The 19077-nt window shown below is 41.5% G+C and overlaps 1 protein-coding gene across 2 annotated transcripts in view; it reads left to right on the top strand.

Annotated features, from left to right (window-relative positions):
- LOC135514378 (PHD finger protein 19-like) overlaps positions 1-18260 on the top strand; it is a 33433-nt gene extending 15173 nt beyond the window's left edge. Inside the window, exons 13-15 of one of the 2 annotated variants that reach the window (XM_064937821.1) lie at positions 6443-6528; positions 7341-7436; positions 14357-18260. In XM_064937821.1, coding sequence (XP_064793893.1) covers positions 6443-6528; positions 7341-7436; positions 14357-14699 — 525 coding nt within the window. In that variant the 3' untranslated portion in view covers positions 14700-18260. The remainder of the gene's footprint in view (positions 1-6442; positions 6529-7340; positions 7437-14356) is intronic. The other variant, XM_064937822.1, reaches the window with a different exon arrangement.
- The last annotated feature ends 817 nt before the right edge of the window (positions 18261-19077 follow it).

Genomic DNA, 19077 nt, shown 5'->3' with positions numbered 1-19077 from the left:
GTCTTTTAGCTAAATATGCAGGTTTAAAAATATATACTTCTGTGTATTGATTTTAAGAAAGGCATTGGTGTTTATGGTTAGGTACAGTCGTCCAACGATTGTGCTTTTTTCGCGAATGCACTTTTGTTAAATCATCCCCCAGCATTGCATCGATTATATGCAACGCAGGACACGCTAGATAAACTAGTAATATCATCAACCATGTGTAGTTATAACTAGTGATTATGATTGATTGATTGTTTTTTATAAGATAAGTTTAATGCTAGCTAGCAACTTACCTTGGCTTACTGCATTCGCGTAACAGGCAGTCTCCTTGTGGAGTGCAACGAGAGGCAGGTGGTTATAGCGTTGGACAAGTTAACTGTAAGGTTGTAAGATTGGATCTGACAAGGTGAAAATATGTCGTTCTGCCCCTGAACAAGGCAGTTCCTAGGCCGTCATTGAAAATAAGAATGTGTTCTTAACTGACTTGCCTAGTTAAAGTAAGGTATTAATATTTTTTATTTTTTAAATCTGCAAAATCGGCGCCCAAAAGTACAGATTTCCGATTGTTATGAAAACTTGAAATCGGCCCTAATTAATCTGCCATTCCGATTAATCGGTCGACCTTAAGTTTCAACCACACTGAACGATCCAAACCCCTGGTTATTTCACTCATTCCTATCTCTGATGGTTATCAACGTGGCTGGAATCCCTCCCTTCTCCAATTGTCTGTGCTCTTTCTTTTTTCTTTCCCTCTGACCACTGTCCATCTTCTAAAAGTCTGTCTTCTCTCTGCCATGTCCCATGAAGAACTTATGTGTCATTGCCCTCATCAATGCCTCTCTCCACAGTTCTACTCAAAAGGGGATTACAGTTGGCCTTTGAGGCATTTTACTGACAAATCCTACTGAACAGAGCAGTGCATGTCTGGTCCCCAGGCATATTCATCTCAAACAACAGACCTCTGACATTTCTTAGTAATTAAGCTAATACTGCCTCGCTGGAAGGAGGAAGGTGCTCTGATTTGAAAATGTAGACAAAGCATATAGTAGGGTTCTCCAACTAGCAGTCCGCAGGCCAAGTGATTTTTATTTGGCCCCCAAGTTTTCTGAGCAAAACACAACGTATTATTATTAATTGTTGGAAATATACGGGTTGGCTGACCACGTCACGAAAATCATGTGCACGCATGGATGTGACCGGAAAGTGTGTGCGTTATGATTCTGGACAGTCCGATGGCTAGCAACAAATAAAAGAAGATTCCACGTGGGGAAGCGTAGGTGGCTCGTTTCTGCTTGTTGTATCTTGTTATTGATGTTGTCTTGTTTTGACTGCTGTCATGTCTATGCTAATATGATAAACATTCGCTAGCTAGCTAACCAACATCGCTAACTATGTATTTGAGAGACAACAAGTGCTCATTGTGCAAATGTATTTGTTTTCAATAAACATGTGGAGGCAAAATATGGTTGTCAACAGTCTAAGCTAACCCAGTCTGTTTTGCACGCATCGGTGTTGTTGCTATACAACCAACCCGTCTATAAAAGACTGTAAAAAGACCAGCAAATCAGCTCCAAATGTAAACAAGGTTTGAAATTAGGCTTTGACGGTATCCAGATTTTCATATCGTCATACTGTCCTTTTCTCATCCTGGGATTTATGGTATTATCATCATAGCACACGGGGGGTGCAAGAAAAGCCCATCGGGCCTCTATCACCAGAATGCTAACAAAATTAGAACAAACTACTTGCAAAATCAGACACTATTAGCTAAATGCTAAAAAAAACAGATACTTTATTTACGGAAGTATTCAGACCCTTTGTTATGAGACTGGAAATATTCAGACCCTTTGTTATGAGACTGGAAATTGAGCTCAGGTGCATCCTGTTTCCATTGATCATCCTTGAGATATTTCTACAACTTCATTGGAGTCCACCTGTGGTTAATTCAATTGATAGTACATGATTTGGAAAGGCACACACCTGTCTATATAAGGTCCCACAGTTGACAGTGCAAAAACCAAGCCCTGAGGTCGAAGGAGTTGTCCGTAGAGCTCCAAGACAGGATTGTGTAAAGGCACAGATCTGGGGAAAGTTACCAAAAAATGTCTGCAGCACTGAAGGTCTGCAAGAACACAGTGGCTTCCCTCATTCTTAAATGGAAGAAGTTTGGAGACACAAAGACTCTTCCTAGAGCTGACCGCCTGGCCAAATTGAACAATCGGGAGATGAGGGCCTTGGTCCTTTTTATGGTAGAGTGGCCAGACAGAACCCACTCCTCAGTAAAAGGCCCGCTTGGAGGCACCGAAACAAGATTCTCTGGTCTGATGAAACCAAGATTGAACTCTTTGGTCTGAATGCCAAGCGTCTGGAGGAAACCTGGCACCATCCCTACGGTGAAGCATGGTAGTGGCAGCATCATGCTGTGGGGATGTTTTTCAGCGGGACTGGCAGATAAGTCAAGATCAAGGGAAAGATGAACGGTACAAAGTACAGAGAGATCCTTGATGAAAACCTGTTACAGAGCACTCAGGACCTCAGACTGGGGTGAAGGTTCACCTTCCAATAGAATAACGACCCTAAGCACACAGCCAAAACAACACAGGAGTGGCTTTGGGACAAGTCTCTGAATGTCCTCGAGTGGCCCAGCCAGAGCCCGGACTTGAACCCAATCAAACATTTCTGGAGAGACCTGAAAATAGCTGTGCAGCGTTGCTCCCTATCCAACCTTACACAGCTTGAGAGGATCTGCAAATAAGAAACTCCCCAAATACATGTGTGCCTAGCTTGTAGCGTCATACCCAAGAAGACTCAAGGATGTAATCGCTGCCAAAAGTGCTTCAACAAAGTACTGAGTCAAGGGTCTGAATACTTATGTAAACGTGATATTTCATAAACGTTTTCTTATCTGTTTTTGCTTCGTCATTATGGGGTACTTTGTGAAGATTGACTATTTAATCCATTTTATTATAAGGCTGTAATGTAACAAAATCTGGAAAAAGTGAAGGGGTCTGAATACTTTCCGAATGCACTGTAGGTTGGGAAGAGATTTTTCAATGTACCAATTCCATGGCACATGGTTTATGAACTGATACACAAAACAACGCTGGATTCAAAACTTTGAGTTTTTCAATTTTAAATCATTATACAAAATTATTGCAACCAGTAGAATGTTATATACAGTTGAAGTCGGAAGTTTGCATACACTTAGGTTGGAGTCATTAACTTGATTTTCAACCACTCCACAAATGTCTTGTTAACTTCTTAGTGATCCCTTCCCGCTCGAATCCTGGTAACGGGATTGATTTGACAACATCCAGTGAAATTGCAGCTCATAATAATACTCATAATAAAAACTCTCAAAACATCCATGTGTAATACATCAAAATAAAGCTTAACTTCTTGTTAATCCAGCCACAGTGTCAGATTTCAAAAAGGCTTTACGGCAAAAGCAGACCATGCGATTATCTGAGGACAGCGCCCCGCATACCAACACATGAAAATCATATTTCAACCAGGCAGGTGCTACACAAAAGTCAGAAATAACTCTATAATTCATGCCTTACCTTTGAAGATCATCTTCTGTTGGCACTCCAAAATGTCCCATAAACATCACAAATGGTCCTTTTGTTTGATAAAGTCCTTCTTTATATCCCCAAAATGTCCATTTATTTGGATCATTTGATTCAGAAAATACACCGGTTCCAACTCGCACATGACTACAAAGTATCTAATATATGACCTGTAAACTTGGTCCAAACATTTCAAACAACTTTCCTAATCCAACCTTAGATATCCTAAAACGTAAATAATCTATACAAATTTAAGACTGGATAAACTGTGTTCAATACCGGACGAAAACAAACGTTGACATCTAGTGGAAGCCATAGGAACTGCAAGCAGGTTCCTAATAAAAAGGATTACCATAGAAAACTAATGGAAAACAGATTGACCTAAAATAAATGTCCCTGGATGGATTGTGCTCGGGGTTTCGCCTGCCAAATCAGTTCGGTTATACTCACAGAAACTATTCAAACAGTTTTAGAAAGTTCAGAGTGTTTTCTATCCAAATCTACTAATAATATGCATATCCTAGCTTTGGGCCTGAGTAGCAGGCAGTTTACTTTGGGCACGCTTTTCATCCGGACGTGAAAATACTGCCCCCTTTCCCTAAGAAGTTTTAACAAACTAGTTTTGGCAAGTCGTTTAGGACATCTACTTTGTGCATAATCTGTTGTTTAACAATTGTGCAATTTATAATTCACTGTATCCCATTTCCAGTGGGTCAGAAGTTTACATGTACTAAGTTGACTGACTTTAAACAGCTTGGAAAATTCAGGAAAGTGATGTCATAGGCTAACTGACATCATTGAGTAAATTGGAGATGCACCTGTGGAAGTATTTCAAGACCTACCTTCAAACTCAGTGCCTCTTTTTTTGACATCATGGGAAAATCAAAATAAATCAGCCAAGACATCAGAAACAAAATTGTAGACCTCCACAAGTCTGGTTCATCCTTGTCAGCAATTTCCAAAAGTGAAAATCAATCCCAGAACAACAGCAAAGGACCTTGTGAAGATGCTGGAGGAAACCGAAACAAAAGTATCTATATCCACAGTACAACGAGTCCTATATCGACATAACCTGAAAGGCCTCTTAGCAAGGAAGAAGCCACTGCTCCAAAACCGTCATAAAAAAGACAGACTACAGTTTGCAACTGCACATGGGTTCAAAGATCTTACTTTTTGGAGAAATGTCCTCTGGTCTGATGAAACAAAAATCGAACTGTTTGGCCATAATGTCCTTCGTTATGTTTGGAGGAAAAGGGGAGACTTGCAAGCCGAAGAACACCATCCCAACATTGATGCATGGGGGTGTCAGCAACATGTTGGGGGGGTGTCAGCAACATGTTGGGGGGGTGCTTTGCTGCAGGAGGGACAGGTGCACTTCACAAAATAGATGGCATCTTGAGGGAGAGAAATTATGTGGATTTATTGAAGGGTCTTCCAAATGGACAATGAACCCAAGCATACTTCCAAGATTGTGGCAAAATGGCTTAAGGACAACAAAGTCAAGGTATTGGAGTGGCCATCACAAAGCCCTCACCTCAATCCCATAGAACATTTGTGGGCAGAACTGAAAAAGCGTGACACGAGCAAGGAGTCCAACAAACCTGACTCAGTTACACCAGCTCTGTCAGGAGGAATGGGCCAAAATTCACCCAACTTATTGTGAGAAGCTTGTGGAAGGCTACCCAAAACATTTGACCCAAGTTCAACAATTTGAAGGCAATGCTACCAAATACTAATTGAGTGTATGTAAACTTCTGACCCACTGGGAATGTGATGAAAGAAATAAAAGCTGAAATGAATGATTCTTTCTACTATTATTCTGACATTTCACATTCTTAAAATAAAGTGGTGAACCTAACTGACCTAAAACAGGGAATTTTTACTGGGATTGAATGTCAGGAATTGTGAAAAACTGAGTTTAAATGTATTTGGCTAAGGTGTATGTAAACTTCCGACTTCAACTGTATATGGGGACACAACCATCCCTGCTCTGCAGATTTTGCTGTGAATAGAGAATTATTAGATCATTTATTTTGGTACTGGCCATATTTAGCTGGTTTTTGGTCGAAGGTTCAGGAATAGCTGAAGAATTGCAACATTTACCTGAATCTGTCTCTGCAAATAGCACTGCTGGGTGATTAAAAAAATGCATAGTCAATCGATCAATGATGTAATAATACTCTTAGGGAAATGCTGTATCTTTAGTTTTTACAGATTGTAAATTATGAGAATATAAAGGTTCAGAATGTTTGTGAAACATCACAGCACAGTTGAAAAATAGATGGTCTCAGAGATGAGTTCCCACATATGCTGAGCACTTGTTGGCTGCTTTTCCTTCACTCTGTGGTCCAACTCATCCCAAACCATCTCAATTGGGTTGAGGTCAGGTGACTGGAGGCCAGGTCATCTGATGCAGTGCTCCATCACTCTCCTTCTCAGTCAAATAGCCCTTATACAAAATAAAGGAAAACCCTTGAATGAGTAGGTGTGTTCAAACTTTTGACTGGTACTGTACAAAAATATATATATGGGAGATTGAAAATTACGCATACAATTACATTGATGGAAGCCACAATCTATCTGCAATATTAAAGCTGATCTACCCCTAAATACATTTAGTTAATAAAATGTTTTATTGATATCAAATATGATATCTGTTAGGGTTTCTTGCGGTCAATTTGTCGTAAAAAAATATTATTAGTAACTATGTTTCGACCCACCCCCTGATCATCTTCTTATGAAAGAAAAGAATTACCCCAGGCTGAATCTAGTTGATCTCTGGCATGTAGCATTTAAACAGTAGTGATGAAGACAATGATGACTGTCTGTTTATGACACTGGCTGAGTACTATAATACCGTGTGTGTGTGTGTGTGATTTGTTATGTAGAATGACCTGACCTCAGCCTGGAGCACCAACCATCATATGGCCAACATCTTTGACTTCACATTGGACGAGTTACAAAGCCTCAAAAGGTAAATGGTTTGAATACTAAGGTCCAGTTTCCCTGACAGATTAAGATTCAGCTTGGATTAAGTAGCATGTTCAATGGAGTTTATCAATTTAAAGTTATTTTAAATCTAGGACTGTGTCTTGAAAACCAGCTCTAAGTGTAATTTTGAACACCTTTTGTCACTTTTGTCTCATTTCCGATGAACTCTGTACAACTGCAAACATTTGACATTGACTTCGATTGAACGCAATCATTTTCAAGGCCCTAGCTATCTACTTAATTTACATGAATTTCCCTTTGAAAGACAACCTCTGGCAGTGTTGTTTTGTCACCCCTCTGATGATTTTCATCAATGTGTCGAACGAAGAGATTTAATTACGCTTTCCTGTAAAGGTTATCTCCCGAACAGTGCATAATAATAAAGGAAAGACAAACACTTTGGGGACTGTTGAGAATCGACCAAGCTTTCTTAGAGGAAAATGAGAGATGGGGAATAGCTGGTGCAACGCCAAAAAGTGGACGAACACTGTCGGAATGTGAGGAGTGGAATAGGCTTGGTCATAACTCTATAGCACCTGAACTGAGCTGAGGGATGAGAACAGCTAAAATAGTCTGTGGGAGCTTTGAAGCATTACATTAACTTTCTTCCATTAGCTAGATATAGTACTTTCTCACACATACACACGCCTTTAGCATGCAGGCTCTTTTATTATATGGGCGCAGAACAGTGACTTGCAAATTCAAGTCGCAGGGTGAGGGACCAGGGGCCACAAAATCCTCTGATTAGCACTTATTTCCAGCATCTGAACGGAGCTGACGCTGTTTACTCCTCAGCACTAGCTCGGGGCGGACCTTCAGTCTTGACCTGGACTCCACAGACGCTGCCAGCACCTCTGGGTCCGCCACCACCAGTGTCTCCTACGACTTCAGGTACAGTACGAGAGTCACCAAGACTTGTATTGTTAGAAAAGGCAACTCCCTCACGCACGGTTACCTCTGCAAATTGTTCATTGTGTTGGCATTAGGAGGAGGTCCTGTCTTCTTTATTTTGCTCCACTGTGTGGAATGTGTTGCAAACCGATCGATAAGACCCCCGACTGGAACCGCTGCAGCCCGGGCTGTCAGATGAGATTTTGTCTCCCACGCTTTCTAAGCTCTTAGACATTGTCCTATGTGAGGAGTTGAGGAGAGCCAAAACATGTTTGACAGCACACAAAAATAAGTATGATGTGAGGTCCTGGATTATTTAATGTGGTTGGCTCCTCTACATCTTCCAATATTTGCTTGAATATTTGCTTAAACTTGGTTGGAACCTAGCAATGGAAGTGACTATACATTCACTCTATCCACATTCACAACCCCCCAATGACAGAATTATTTGAACACTGTGAATGAAACACCACCCCTCTCCATATCTGCGAACACCCCTGGGCTCCCTAACTGACTGGCTTAATTTGGCGACACTCGGTGCTGGCTCCTCGCACGAGGGAGGGGCTCTGAAGTCTGACATACAGAGTGTATTGACACTCTATGCTAGGTTTAAAAAAATATATATTAAAAATAATTTGTCTTTGCCTTTACTGTGTTTTGTTTGATGACTGAAAATCATACTGTTTGGCATCCCGGTGGAGCTGCTGACATCTCCTGTTGCTCTATTTCCAACTGGCACTAAGGAGGCACATGTTAGTTTGCAATTTCGTCATGTATAAACTGGCATTTTACGGCCCTAATGCAAGGTTTGGTAATTTACCTGTCTATCGTCATCTCGCTTGCCCTGAGGTGGGAGGGGTGGCAATATTTAATTTCATGCAGAGCTAATGGGAAGTTCAGACCCACAAAAAGCAGGTCTTAATGGTAACGCAGTTTATAATGGCATGGAGTTTGAGAGCGGAAACACAGCCGTGCATGACACACAGTGCCTATGGAAGGAGAAATGTGCCTTTTATGCCAATTCATCTGGTTTAGAAACATAATTTAGTTTAATTTGATTCAAAACCAAGCATAGCCTACCCTCCCCTTAATCAAGGCTGGTTTAGCAGCATCAGAAAGGTGCTCATTTGTATTCTGGCTTATAGCCAAAAGAAGCCTATGGTTCAACAGCATTGCGTTTTGCCTTTTTTTATCCTGGTCTTGCAAAGTAGCATTTCCATAAAAGTAGCCATCCCCATTTCCAAAGAGCGCCTCGTGTTTTTACGAAAGACTCCCTTATCCAAACTTATTGAAGGATTCAGTGCTATAATGCAGTATCAACGGTAGGCCAAGGCTGTATTTTGCTTATTGACAACATGCCTCACATACAATACAATTTACGGACCCTAGTATTTTTGTTATTTTAGGAGAAGTGCGATACGTAAAGATATGTAGGCTAGGCTCGTTGAAGCCAATTACAACTCCAAACATACTGTTGCTATTACTCATTACCGTAGCCTATGCTATTTAATAAACTGTAGTATCAATCCACAATGGACCTGGACGAGAATTAAAGTTGATGACAATAACCTACAGAACTTGAGACAAACGCAGGCAGTATTAAGCCTATGGACCGCGTTGATTGGCCAGTGAGGGGCCAAGCCCTCGTCACAACTACTGTTTATTCATCCAAATCCAGCCCTTTCGGGCCACCGCCAGCTATTGCATTCATAATTACGGCTGTGAAAATAGCTAACATATTTCTGAAACACCCCCAGGACCTACAGTTAAAGTCAGAAGTTTACATACACTTAGGTTGGAGCCATTAAAACTTTTCAACCACTCCACAAATTTCTTGTTAACAAACTATAGTTTAACCTAAGTTGGTTAGGACATCTACTTTGTGCATGACACAATTAATTTTTCCAACAATTGTTTACAGACAGATTATTTCACTTATAATTCATTGTTTCACAATTCCCGTTGGTCAGAAGTTTACATACACTAAGTTGACTATGCCTTTAAACAGCTTGGAAAATTCCAGAAAATGATGGCATGGCTTTTGAAGCTTCTGATAGGCTAATCATTTGAGTAAATTGTAGGTGTACCTGTGGATGTATTTCAAGGCCTACCCTCAAACTCAGTGTTTTTTGCTTGACATCATGGGAAAATCAAAAGAAATCAGCCAAGACCTTAGAAAATAAATTGTAGACCTCTACAAGTCTGATTCATCCTTGGGAGCAATTTCCAAACGCCTGAAGATACCACGTTCATCTGTACAAACAATAGTACGCAAGTATAAACACCATGGGACCACGCAGCCATCATACCGCTCAGGAAGGGGACGCGCTCTGTCTCCTAGAGGTGAACGTACTTTGGTGGGAAAAGTGCAAATCAATCCCAGAACAACAGCAAAGGACCTTGTGAAGATGCTGGAGGAAACAGGTGCAAAGTTATCTATATCCACAGTCAAACGAGTCCTTTGTCGACATAACCTAAAAAGCCGCTCAGCAAGGAAGAAGCCACTGCTCCAAACCCGCCATTTAAAAAAAGCCAGACTACGGTTTGCAACTGCACATGGGGACAAAGATCGTACTTTTTGGAGAAATGTCCCCTGGTCTGATGAAACAAAAATAGAACTGTTTGGCCATAATGACCATCGTTATGTTTGGATGAAAAAGGGGGAGGCTTGCAAGCCGAGGACACCATCCCAACCGTGAAGCACAGGGGCGGCATCATCATGTTGTGGTGGTGCTTTGCTGCAGGAGGGTGGTGCACTTCACATCATGAGGCAGGAAAATGATGTAGATATATTGAAGCAACATCTCAAGACATAAGTCAGGAAGTTAAAGCTTGGTCGCAAATGGGTCTTCCAAATAGACAATGACCCCAAGCATACTTCTAAATGTGTGGCAAACTGGCTAAAGGACAACAAAGTCAAGGTATTGGAGTGGCCATCACAAAGACCTGACCTCATTCCCATAGAAAATGTGTGGGCAGAACTGAAAAAGCGTGTGCGAGCAAGGAGGCTTACAAACCTGACTCAGTTACACCAGCTCTGTCAGGAGGAATGGGCCAAAATTCACCCAACTTATTGTGGGAAGCTTGTTTAAGGCTAACCGAAACATTTGAACCAAGTTCAACAATTTGAAGGCAATGCTACCAAATACTAATTGAGTGTATGTTAACTTCTGACCCACTGGGAATGTGATTAAATAAGTAAAAGCTGAAATAAATCCATCACTCTACTATTATTCTGACATTTCACATTCTTAAAATAAAGTGGTGATCATAGCTGACCTAAAACTAGGAATTTTACTAAGATTAAATGTCAGGAATTGTGAAATACTGAGTTTAAATGTATTTGGCTAAGGTGTATGTAAACTTCAGACTTCAACTGTATAACGCTATTTCCAGTGCTTGTATTTATCATTGCTTTAGGTTTGTTCAAATAGAGCCCTGAGAGAGAGGACTGATTGTATAGCCTAGTGGTTAGAGCAAGTGGTTGCAAGTTCAAATCCCCGAGCTGACAAGGTACAAAATCTGTCGTTCTGCCCCTGAACAGGCAGTTAACCCACTGTTCCTAGGCCGTCATTGAAAATAAGAATTTGTTCTTAACTGACTTGCCTTGTAAAATTTAGGTAAAATAAAAAATAAAATTGTGATGATGTTTACATTGATGTTACTCTGCCCTGTCCGTTTCCCCTCTGGTACACTGCCTACACATACACACACACACACACACACAGTCCTGGGAGATGAGTAGTGTTCAGGTGTGTGCGTGCAGTAAGTAACTGGTTTATGCTGTCGAGGTGACACCAATTTGATTATTTGAATGTTCAAGATATCAACCCAGAATTTAGAATCTGAGGCTTATAAAAATGTTAAAAATTGTGTGTGAATTTTTACCCCTTTTTCGTGGTAGCCAATTGTTAGTAGCTACTATCTTGTCTCATGGCTACAACTCCCGTACGGGCTCGGGAGAGACGACGGTTGAAAGTCATGCGTCCTCCGATACACAACCCAACCAAGCCGCACTGCTTCTTAACACAGTGCGCATCCAACCCGGAAGCCAGCCGCACCAATGTGTCGGAGGAAACGCCTTGCACCTGGCAACCTTGGTTAGCGCGCACTGCACCCAGCCCGTCACAGGAGTCTCTGGTGCGCGATGAGACAAGGATATCTCTACCGGCCAAGCCCTCCCTAACCCGGACAACGCTAGGCCAATTCTGCGTCGCCCCATGGACCTCTCGGTCGCTGCCGGTTACGACAGAGCCTGGGCGCGAACCCAGAGTCTCTGGTGGCACAGCTGGCGCTGCAGTTCAGCACCCTTAACCACTGCGCCACACGGGAGGCCTGAGGCTTATAATTGAGGTTAAATATGACATTGTATTGATGTTCCTTGTTTGATATGTTCAGAGTGTAAAGAATTGGGGAAACTACCAGATACGGGGTGCCACACAGAACATTTTCAAAGGGATTTATTGCTTTTTAAAGGCAGTTGCTCTTTAAGTGTGACATTGAGGAGGGAGTGTAAAAGCAGCACAGTTATTGGGCATGAAAATGAGACCGAGAAAAATCATGTAGCGGACCACAGCTACCCCTGGAGGCTGATCCAAGTCATGTTAATAATCGCAGTCTTCTTTTGGATTGGGTTGGTGGATTGCATCCAACTTAAAGGTGCATACACCACCACCTATTGTACTAATGTGTGAGGCCAGTCACGGCCTACCTACATTACATTCTCTTCATTATTTCTGTTCCTAAAAGGAAAATCTTGTACCACCAACTAGCCCTCGACCGATATACCACTATTTAATAAACATTTAAATCATCACCCCATTAACTCTTCTGCAGTAAAATCTTGCACACCCAGGTACTTCTCTGCAGCTGCCAGTTTCCCACGACCCCATTCCCACTACTTTGACCCTATCTGCTCCTGCACCATGCCAAGGGCCTGGGATGACGGGACGTCGCTCTTCAACACACCCTGTAACACTTTTGAAGTCGAATCTCATATACCCAAATACTTCTCTGCAGCTGCCACCACAACATTTATTCTCTGTGATGTACGTTCCATTTCTGCAGTACATTTGATAACCATTGCTAAGAAGCCAACCTTACTGAAGCAAAACTCACTTGTTAGCCTATCCCCCTGTGCTGGCACAAATCTACTAGGGCTAGGGCTGGGCGGTATACCATATTTTACTATATACCAGTATTGATGCACGGACCGTTTTAGGTTTTTACTATACCTTCTATAACAGTATTTGAATGTTTGGTTTGTTAAATGTGATACGCTGTGTGTAACATCCATTTTTATAGTTTACTACACACGTAGCTTTCCACACAGACCTAGTTCCACCCCCGTCACTAAAGGAGCTCATTTGTTGTTGCTATAGATAATGTGTGGACAGAACTGAAAAGGCGTGTGCGAGCAAGGAGGCCTACAAACCTGACTTAGTTACACCAGCTTTTTCAGGAGGAATGGGACAAAATTCACCCAACTTATTGTGGGAAGCTTGTGGAAGGCTATCTGAAACGCTTGACCTAAGTTAAACAATTTAAAGGCAATGCTACCAAATTTAATTTGGTGTATATAAACTTCTTCGCTACTGGGAATGTGATGAAAAAAATAAAAGCTGACATAAATCATTTTCTACTATTATTCTGACATTTAACATATTAAAATAAAGTGGTGATCCTAACTGACATAAAACGGAATTATTACTAGGATTAAATGTCAGGAATTGTGAAAAACTAAGTTTAAATGTATTTGGCTAAGGTGTATGTAAACTTCTGACTTCAAATGTATGTGTTGCCACCAGAGGGTCACACACTACTCATAAAGCAAATTTAGAACTTTTATTAAGCAAAAATATAAAATACCATCAAAAATGTGAAAAATACAATGATATTTTGGCCATATTGCTCAGCCCTACTGGGATCCTCACCCTTGACCTATCCTCCTCCACTTTCATCACTGCCTCAGCATACGAAACTCTCTGCACTACTCTGACTCTGGCCACTTGCCTCTCCTGCACCGGACACTTCCGATCCCCAGAATCATGAACACCCCTACATTTGACACACAACTTTATCCCCCGAAACTACACAATCATCTATCCCTTTCCCTCCTGCACACTTCCCACATCTTGGAATCTCCCTCCTACAAACTGCTTTCACCATGCTTCCTACCGGGTCTGCGTCACACCAAACAGCGGGTGTCACAAAAACCAGGAATTTCTACTTCAATTGCTCCACCTCCACACTTAATACTACCCCAAAAATGACCCTTTTCAATGTTGCCCTGTTCCTAACAGCAAGGCAAGAAACATATCTTTACCCATGTTGTGTAACGCAATCGCAGTAGGTGTCCAATGTCCAGTTGTACAAAAGTGTTTGTTGACTCCACAAAGGTATGACTGGTGGCACAGCAAAGCACAAAAAGCAGTAAATTCATGAAACATTCGTTACTTTTGTTTCAGTAGGTTGCTGATATCAGGGTCATTACGTTCATTAGGCATCAAATGGAATAAAACAGACTGAAAGAGGGAGGGACTAACTGGACTTGTCCAATAAGACAAGGTTTCCCAAACTCGGTCCTGGGCAGGGTTAAGGGTTAAGTTTAGTGCCAGGTGAAATGTTACTGATAGTCTGTAGAGCAGGGTTTCCCAACTCTCCTCAGGCCCGCACCGATGTTTCAGAGTTTTCGTTTTAACCCTAAACTGGCACTCCTGATTTCAATTAGTCAACTAATCATCAATTGAATCAGGTGTGCCAGTGTAGGGTTAAAACAAAATTTGAAACTTCTGGGGGGACCGAGGAGAGGGTTGGCAAACCCTGCTGTAGAGCATCTACAGATGGATTATCCAAATAAAGTGTTACCAAATGTTTTTTGCTGCATGCCCTAATGAACCCGTTATTCTAACTTGTTGCAGGAAGAATGTTGGCAGTCGTAAGAGGAAGCTGCCCACCTCTAACTATACGGTGCTGGCCACCAAGAAGGAGGTGGTGGAGAGCGAGCTGAGCCCCATGGAGCTGAGCCTACCAGGAGAGGAGGCTGCCTCCGCGATGCTGGACAACGCGATCGACAGCCACACCTTTGACAGCATCAGCGAGGATGACTCCTCCCTCTCCCACCTCAAGTCGTCCATCACCAACTACTTTGGGGCGGCGGGGCGGCTCACCTGCGGAGAGAAGTACCAGGTGCTGGCCCGCCGGGTCACTCCAGAGGGGAAGGTGCAGTATTTGGTGGAATGGGAGGGCACCACTCCCTACTGACCTAGCCGGCCAGACCGGCTGGCTGCTGCAGTCAGGAGGTATCGCAGAGGAAGGGGGAGTAATAGGCAAGATCGGCCGAGCAAGGCCTACCTGGTTGTACTCGTTTATTTTTTTCATGTTACTTTCTCTTGCCCTACAGTGCTATCTTAATTTCAGTATATAATATTATTTTGGGTATATTGAACCAATTTGGTAGTGTCCTCTTGAGCATCATGAATAGTAACAAAGCCTGAAAAACTGTGTTCCGAATGCTAGTTTGAATAGGTTTGTGATGGTAAAGATAACGAAAGAGTTGGCTCAGAGTTCCAAGATAGAACAATACCACTGATTCTAAAGGATGGGAGCAAAACTGTCGGAAGAACACTACTAAAACACGGACTCTGTGTCCCTAAATTCAACAATATTCTGCTCTATTAATAGTTTTTCCACAGTATTTTTGAAAACGTCCTGTTTAGAATTATTTCACAATAACAGCAATATGCCATATCTATGCCACATTTACAGAGCCTTCAGAAAGTATTCATGTCCCTTGACTTATTCCACATTTTGTTCTGTTACAGCCTGAATTCAAAATGTATTGTTTCCACCCATCTATACACAATTACCCCATCTACACACACTACCCCATGTTGCAAATGTAGGGAAAATGAAATACACAAATATCTAATTCACTTAAGTATTCACAGCCCTGAGTCAATACTTTGTAGAAGCACCTTTGGCAGCGATTACAGTTGTGAGTCTTTCTGGTTAGGTCTAAGCGCTTTCCACACCTGAATTGTGCAACATTTGCCCATTTTATTATTTTCCAAATACAAGCTCTGGAAATTGGTTGTTGGATCATTGCTAGACAACCATTTTCAGGTCTTGCCATAGATTTAAATCAAAACTATATCTTGGCCGCTCAGGAACATTTGCTGTCTTGGTAAGCAACTCCAGTGGGCTAGCTATGCCACTAGCGATTCTGGGTTCGAGTCCTAGGCTCTGTCGCAGCCAGCCCTGTCCGGGAGACCCATGGGGCGACGCACAATTGGCCCAGCGTCGTCCGGGTTAGGAGAGGGTTTGGCGTGGATGTCCTTGTCACATCGCGCACTAGCGACTCCTATGGCGGGCTGGGCGCAGTGCAAAAAAAAAAAAGCTACTCCAGTGTATATTTGGCCTTGTGTTTTAGGTTATTCTCCTGCTGAAAGGTAGATTTGTCTCATGGTGTCTGGTGGAAAACAGACTGAATCAGGTTTTCCTCTAGGATTTTGCCGATGTTTTAGCTACATTCCGTTTCTTAGCCCCCCAGTCCTTAACAAAACAAATTGATTGGAGAAGATTTGGAAAGGCATACAAGTGTCTATATAGGGCCCCACAGTTGACAGTGCATGCCAGAGAAAAAACCAAGGCATCAGGTCGAAAGGAATTGTCCATAGAGCTCATAGACAGGATTGTGTCAAGGCACAGATTTCGGGAAGGGTACACAAAACATTTCTGCAGCATTGAAGGTCTCTAAGAAAACAGTGGCCTCCATCATTCTTAAATGGAAAAAGTTTGGAACCACCAAGACTCATCTTAGAGCTGCCCGCTCATCCAAGCTGAGCAATCAGGGGAGAAGGGCCTTCGTCAGGAAGGTGACCAAGGACCCAGTTGTCACTCCGACAGAGCTCCAGAGCTCCTCTGTCGAGTTAGGAGAACCTTCCAGAAGGACAACAATCTCTGCAGCACTCCACCAATCAGGCCTTCATGGCAGTGTGGTCAGACGGAAGCCACTCCTCAGTAAAAGGCAAATGACAGCCCGCTTGGAGTTTTCCAAAAGGCACCTAAAGACTCTCAGACTATGAGAAACAAGATTTTCTGGTCTGATGAAACCAAGATCGAACTCTTTGGCCTAAATGCCAAGCATCACGCCTGGAGGAAACCTGGCACCAGCCCTACGTTGAAGCATTGTGGTGTCAGCATAATGCTGTGGGGATGTTTTGGGACAAGTCTCTCTCTGGAGAGACCTGAAAATAGCTGTGCAGCAAAGCTCACCATCCAACCTGACCGAGCTTGAGAGGATCTGCAGATAAGAATGGGAGAAACTCTCCAAATACAGGTGTGCCAAGTTTGTAGCGTCATACCCAAGAAGACTCGAGGCTGTAATTGCTGCCAAACTTGCTTCAACAAAGTACTAAGTAAAAGGTCTGAATTCTATGATATTCTTGTTTTTAATAAATATGCCAAATGTTTTAATTTTTTTTGCTTTGTTGTTATGGGCTATTGTGTGTAGATTGTGGAAAATGTAATCCATTTTAGAATAAGGCTGTAATGTAAAAAAAAATGTGGAATGCATCAAGGGGTCTGAATGCACTGTATAATTTCATATTTTTTGGAGTGGTGGCAACAATTTAGCAGCGGCAGCTCGCCTCTGCTAATGAATATAGGTGGAAACACTGGCAAACACTGCAAGCACCTCTTATATAGTGTATAGTCCTGGTTTTCCTTTGGCTCTGTTTATGCTGACATAGGTAGTATGGCTAAGTAGATACAAAACTTGTAATTTCCCGGAAATGCAATGCAGATGGTGGAGAGCTTAACATAGTACTTTTAGACACTGTAAGATCTTTTTTGACATTTAAAATCTAGAAAGTTTCAATGAGAATATTATGGACTTCAAGGGGTAGTCTTGGTTTATTTTCTTACAATATCCAAAGATTTCTTTACATATTCCTCCCATCCATAGTTATTTCTGTGTTGCCTTAAGAGATATATATATATATATATATCTGTTGATTTACTTTTCACTAACAGTGAAACCTGGGTCGTGTTCCTTCGGGCGCTCAGTGGAAAAAACAAATATTTGTGTTTAGGGCTTCATATGACAAGTCCAGGTCGTCCCTCCCTGTTTCATTTTGTTTCCTTCTTTTTCTGCCTAATGAACATGATACAGAAAATAAATATTTGATTTCAATAAGTCAGTACATTATAAAAGATAAATGATGCTTTCCTATTAACATTTCTACCTGCATAACCCCCTTTGCTTCATTGCACTATTGACATCTTAAACTATGCAAGTATTTTTTTTTCAATTCCTTTTTACTAAATAACCAAATATTATTTACAAATAGTTTTAATTGATGAATATGGAAATTTGTGATCAGAAGTCACATGCTATATGCGTTTATATTATTAATAAGAAAAGTTTGAAGCTAATTGTAATATTTTTCCCAAATGGCATTTTGCAACCATTTATGCTCTTATGTCTTTAAATTACAGTATGACTGTATTCACTCTAAAACAAAACTGTTTACATGAGTAGATTCATATCTATCCTATGGAGTCTCCATTTAATATAATTTTTTTGGATGATTCTTGAAGTGACATGTCAATGGTAAACTTTGTTCAATGTTTTACAATAATAGGCCTTTTTACCATGTAACATGCCCAGAGCTGTGTAGATAGAGAACATACTGTATACCTTTCTCCTATTTGCTATGCTTGTTAGAAATGATATCTCTAAGCGAGTATTGTGCATCCTTTATTTGTAATTTGTAAAATCTTTATTTGTTATTTTGAATTGTAATTAAAAGCATTTTGAGATGTGTGTATTTGCTCCTTGTATAGATGCCATATCAGTTAACTCCATGGTAACGGCAAAGTGCCCAAGAAACCCGATTCACACAGGACTATAAATGTAAAATGGTGCATGATCTAAAAACCATACCCACATATGTTCACAAAAGGCTTCAGCATTACTAAAAGCCAAGCCTGGTGGTTTTCCAGAGCAGCATGTGTGAAGTGTTACAGGATGTCTTTTCCTTTAATAATTGTTCAACCTCTTATCTTTGCTCTCTAAACGTTGGACATCACTGGCACTAGAGGGCAGCAAAATAGCACGATACAGACTGATCAGATCTGTTGTGATTGAAAGTCATAATGATGATGTTTGAAGACATCTTCAGCAAGGCGGAATACACCCATGTCCCATAAGTTTCCAAAGTCAAAAAAAAAAAAGTGCAACCGACCGAGACTTTATCCCACCCACGTCCATGCCAGACAGTTAATTCTTCAATATAATTAAGTCGTTTTACGCTCCAGTCAGTGTGTCAAAACACGGCCCTATAGTCTGTCAGCGAGAGTTTGTCTTTGGAGTCTGAAATGCGGAGTTCGTGGCGAAGAAGTTGTGGAAGTCGTGCATAATTATGGTCCTGAAAAGTGAAAAAATGCTTAACGTAAAAGTACCTCAAACAATAATAGCCGAGGGAGACGCCACTGTATTTTTGTTATCCCCGTGAAAAGTGCGCTCTACGAAATAATGAGAATTTGGTGACCCCATCTTTCACGATGTCAATTCCAAGGCTGGATGAGTGTTTGCGGTAAGGTAACGTTAGCGGTTAATAAACACCGCAAATGTTTT

This window comes from Oncorhynchus masou, chromosome 25 (assembly GCF_036934945.1).
Source record: "Oncorhynchus masou masou isolate Uvic2021 chromosome 25, UVic_Omas_1.1, whole genome shotgun sequence".
NCBI lineage: Eukaryota > Metazoa > Chordata > Actinopteri > Salmoniformes > Salmonidae > Oncorhynchus > Oncorhynchus masou.
Note: the sequence above shows the minus strand (reverse complement) of the source record. Positions and strands in the feature narration are given on the sequence as shown.